This window comes from Limulus polyphemus, unplaced genomic scaffold (assembly GCF_000517525.1).
Source record: "Limulus polyphemus unplaced genomic scaffold, Limulus_polyphemus-2.1.2 Scaffold6033, whole genome shotgun sequence".
In the NCBI taxonomy this organism is placed as follows: Eukaryota; Metazoa; Arthropoda; class Merostomata; order Xiphosura; family Limulidae; genus Limulus; species Limulus polyphemus.
This window is the reverse complement of record NW_013671643.1, coordinates 32,832-37,186: the sequence shown is the minus strand read 5'-3', so window position 1 is coordinate 37,186 and position 4,355 is coordinate 32,832. Positions and strand designations below refer to the sequence as shown.

General features: G+C 32.8%; 1 protein-coding gene across 2 annotated transcripts in view; it reads right to left on the bottom strand.

Annotated features, from left to right (window-relative positions):
- Positions 1–1,717: 1,717 nt before the first annotated feature.
- Positions 1,718–4,355, bottom strand: part of LOC106473276 (myotubularin-related protein 9-like) — a 30,101-nt gene continuing 27,463 nt past the window's right edge. For both annotated transcript variants that reach the window (XM_013933959.2, XM_022401738.1), the window contains one exon: positions 1,718–3,019. In XM_013933959.2, the coding sequence (XP_013789413.1) occupies positions 2,929–3,019 (91 nt within the window). In that variant the 3' untranslated portion in view covers positions 1,718–2,928. The remainder of the gene's footprint in view (positions 3,020–4,355) is intronic.

Here is a 4,355-nt window from a genome sequence, read left to right as displayed (position 1 = left end):
ACAAATGTATAGTTGTTGAATTATCAAATAAATAACTGTTAAGTTTGTTTTTGAATTTCACGCTAAGCTACTCGAAAGCTATCTGTGTTAGACGTTCCAACTTTATCAGTGATAGACTAGAGAGAAGGAAACTAGTCAACACCACCCACCGCCAATTCTTAGGCTACTCTTTTTACCATCTAATAATGGGAATGATCGTCACGTTATAACGTCCCACGACTGAAAAGATAACCATTTTCGGAGAATGAGATCGAACCCAGAAACCCTAAGATTGCGAGTTGAGCCCCTAAACCACCAGGTCATAATAATAAAAATAAATGCGTAACATGAAATATATAAGAATGACAACAAACACGATTTTTTTTCATACAGAACTAAATAAATGTCGAATTAGAAACTAAATCATTAGGTTTTATGTGTAAACACAATGATTTAACATAACGTATTCTTTAAAGCAATAGAAATATAACGACAGTCACCAAGGCGTTAGGACTAAATTTATTTTCTAGCTAATTAAACTTAAAGCAATAGAAATATAACGACAATCAGCAAGGCGTTAGGACTAAATTTATTTTCTAGCTAATTAAACTTAAAGCAATAGAAATATAACGACAATCAGCAAGGCGTTAGGACTAAATTTATTTTCTAGCTAATTAAACTTAAAGCAATAGAAATATAACGACAATCAGCAAGGCGTTAGGACTAAATTTATTTTCTAGCTAATTAAACCTAAAGCAATAGAAATATAACGACAATCACCAAGGCGTTAGGACTAAATTTATTTTATAGCTAATTAAACTTGAAACAATAGAAATATAACGACAATCAGCAAGGCGTTAGGACTAAATTTATTTTCTAGCTACATGATTAAAGTAAAAAAATATACAGATTTGTTATTGTTACGACAGCGGAAGTCACGTGACGCTGGAAGCATTCGCACTGGAGTTTCTAGTAGGATCATGACTGTTCCTGGCTACTCTAGTCTTTTGTAGGCGCCCTCTTTTTTGTATATAAGCCCGGCAAATAAAGGGGAGATATAATGGCAGATAGACAGATAATTGAGTCAAGCAAGCAGTAGTGACGTAAGGAAAGTGCGTGAATCGTTCTGAATTATAGCGTGTGTTTAAGTTAAAGTGACTGTGGAAATTAAGTGTATTGCAAAGTTGTATTGAGAAAAAATAAACTACTTTTATTTAAGAAAGGACTTGTATCGCGGAAGTTCCTCGGGAAGAATTTATACTGGGAAATTAACAAACGAACACAGACGTAACAAATTGGTGTCAGAGACTAGGACGGAAAAGAAAAAAAAGAAAAAGAAGATGGAAATGAGAGGTGGGAAATCAAACTACAGCTTAGCAGATTTGATGGCAGCAATAAAAGAACAGAAAAAGAAACAAGAAGAATGAGAAAATAAACAAAAAGAGAGATTACAACAGTTGTTGGAGGAAAAAGAAAAGAAAGAAGAAGAACGAGAAAAGAAACAAGAAAAGAGACAGCAGCAGTGGCAAGAAAACCTGCAACAGTGGCAGCTCAAACAGCAAAATAAGCAAGAGAGACTACAGCAGTGGTTGGAGTAGAAAGAAAATAAACAAGAAGAAAGTCTCAAACAATTGAGAGAAAGCCAGCATACACAAATGGAAAAGATGAGAAAATTTACGATGTTCTCCATATAAAGAACGTTTAAACAGAAAGACAGTCATCTAATCTGTGTTTAAACATTTCAGTGGAAGCCACTATTGACCATCTTATTGTTTACGATGTTCTCCATATAAAGAACGTTTAAACAGAAAGACACTCATCTAATCTGTGTTTAAACATTTCAGTGGAAGCCACTATTGACCATCTTATTGTTTACGATGTTCTCCATATAAAGAACGTTTAAACAGAAAGACAGTCATCTAATCTGTGTTTAAACATTTCAGTGGAAGTTCCAGACACATGGTTTACCAGAAAACATACTTTTAATAACAGTTACAGTGGTAGAATATAAGGTTGATTGGATTATAACTGTAGCATTAGCAACTATATCTCTAGTTATTCCCGTTCTTAAGATAAACCTGCTCGGAAATGATAATTTTAAATCAAAACATTACTGTACAGAGAGTTGATACCTTGCACCATAATAAACGGCAATAAAAAAACACTGGAAAATACTTTAAATATTAAACATTTTAATTTGTTGAGTTTTATTTATACATTTAAAAAATACATATACCAAAATTACACACACAATCAATACAGTTTACATGTTATATAAATTATAATAAACTAACTTGAATACAAAATACATTACTTACAACACTGAAAGCTACAGGAATACCATGCAAAGCTGGTATTGTTTTCTTATCAACTTAAATCTCGATGACAACTGTTATGAAATAAATTAACTACAATCTAGAATTTTCCTTTTTCTTTTCATACCATTGGATATTAATATATAATAGACTAGCGTGGGTATATGTAAAATCACCATAGGTGTGTGAAATAGGTTGCTGATAGAAAAACCCGACTAGATAGCTAAACCCAACAATACTGATATTAATTTCATTTATATAGAAACAATGCCACAATGAACTAACAAACAATGAATTACCCATGGATTAAAAATGTATTCTGATATGATTCGAGAACCGATGCTACGTTACTAGCTCAATCTTCTAAACTACGTATCTGTGTTCAACATAACACTAATGTAGTTACACCAATCATATTATCAGTGATAAAATTCTACATACTTTCAAAGTGGAGACAAATATAGCATAAAAAGTCAAATAACTGTCATAAACAATTGATAAATACTGAAGCTTTTAGTTCTTACTTTAAGAGTTTGTGTTAAAAATTCTGTTAAACTGAACGATCCTATGAATTGAGGGGAAAACTGTTTAATCTACACATCCTACACCTACAGATAAACAAAAACCTTCCTCATTAGCTTCCCACTAAAGGAACTTCTTCGGGTAGTGGTGGCGGCTTCAGCACTCCCATATCTACGGCTTCACGCTCCAGTTCCATCAGGTATCTGATGACACCACCAAAGATATCAGGGAAGAAATCACATGAGTTTTTAAATGGAAATTCGCTTTAAGTTCTTTGATTAATTATATATGTATGGCTGAAAATCATAAACATACATGTATACTGTACACATCACATAAAAGAACCAGAAATATCTAAAAACTACAGAGCTAAAAAAAACGTTTAGTAAGATTCCAAGACCATTGAGTGGATGAAAAGGACAGATTCACAGGCTGTATTATAATGTTAATGTTTGAATTCTGCAGTGAATTCCCATGGTAATTATCATTTTTTCAAACTAAGAAGGCAAGTAGAATGAGAAGAAAAAGTATGTGCACAACATCCATCTTAAGGTGACAGATTGCTTGTTTAAAGATCAAAAAAGAACAAAAAAAACAGAACTCAAACTCAGGATTCCACTTATCTAGCAGATGTTTCACTACTATTAGACATCAATTCTTGAGTTAAGCCGATCAACAGGTTGGCAAAGAAAAGAGCTAATCAAAAAGCATTAACACTAGGAGATTTGAGACATGGTGGCTTGTAATTGGTTAAATCATCTACAAAATAAATTCCTATTTTGTTTTCATTTCCACTTTTTCAGATAAAAACAAAGTGTAGAAATAGTATATCAACAATAAATACATAAAATCAGTGATCTTAAAAGGTACCCTCTCTTTATCAGTGATTTTAAAAGGTACCCTCTCTTTATCAGTGACTTTAAAAGGTACTGTCTCTTTATCAGTGTCCTTAAAAAAGTACCCTATCTTTATCAGTGTCCTTAAAAGGTACCCTCTCTTTATCAGTGACTTTAAAAGGTACCCTCTCTTTATCAGTGTCCTTAAAAGGTACCCTCTCTTTATCAGTGTCTTTAACTCTTTTCAGCATGTGCTTGGTCCCTGGGACTGACCTCCAAACCATTTTGTGCTTGTTTTAGTTTTCATGCTATAACTTTTAAATTAGTAAGTGAATGTTAAAGAAATTTGGCAAGTTATCAAGTTATTGTTTTTCTCATGCCTGTTTTTTTCTTTTCACCTGTGGGGGAGGGAGGTGGACATAAATATCTTTTAAAACACAGCTTAAAGTATTGGGTGGTATTAATGGGATCAAATTTCAAACCTTGGAGCATGACACAATAATCCAGTTCAGGACAGTAATAGGAAAAAAAGGGGAGTGTAATTGATCATAAATTTGAAAGTGGGGGAGGGAGATGGACATAAATATCTTCCAAACACAAGATTAATTTTCAATCAATAGTACCAACCCTGACTCAGGTATTTATTTGATCCCTTTATTAAAATTTGATTGCAAGATATATTTAAAAAAGTTAATATTTAAGC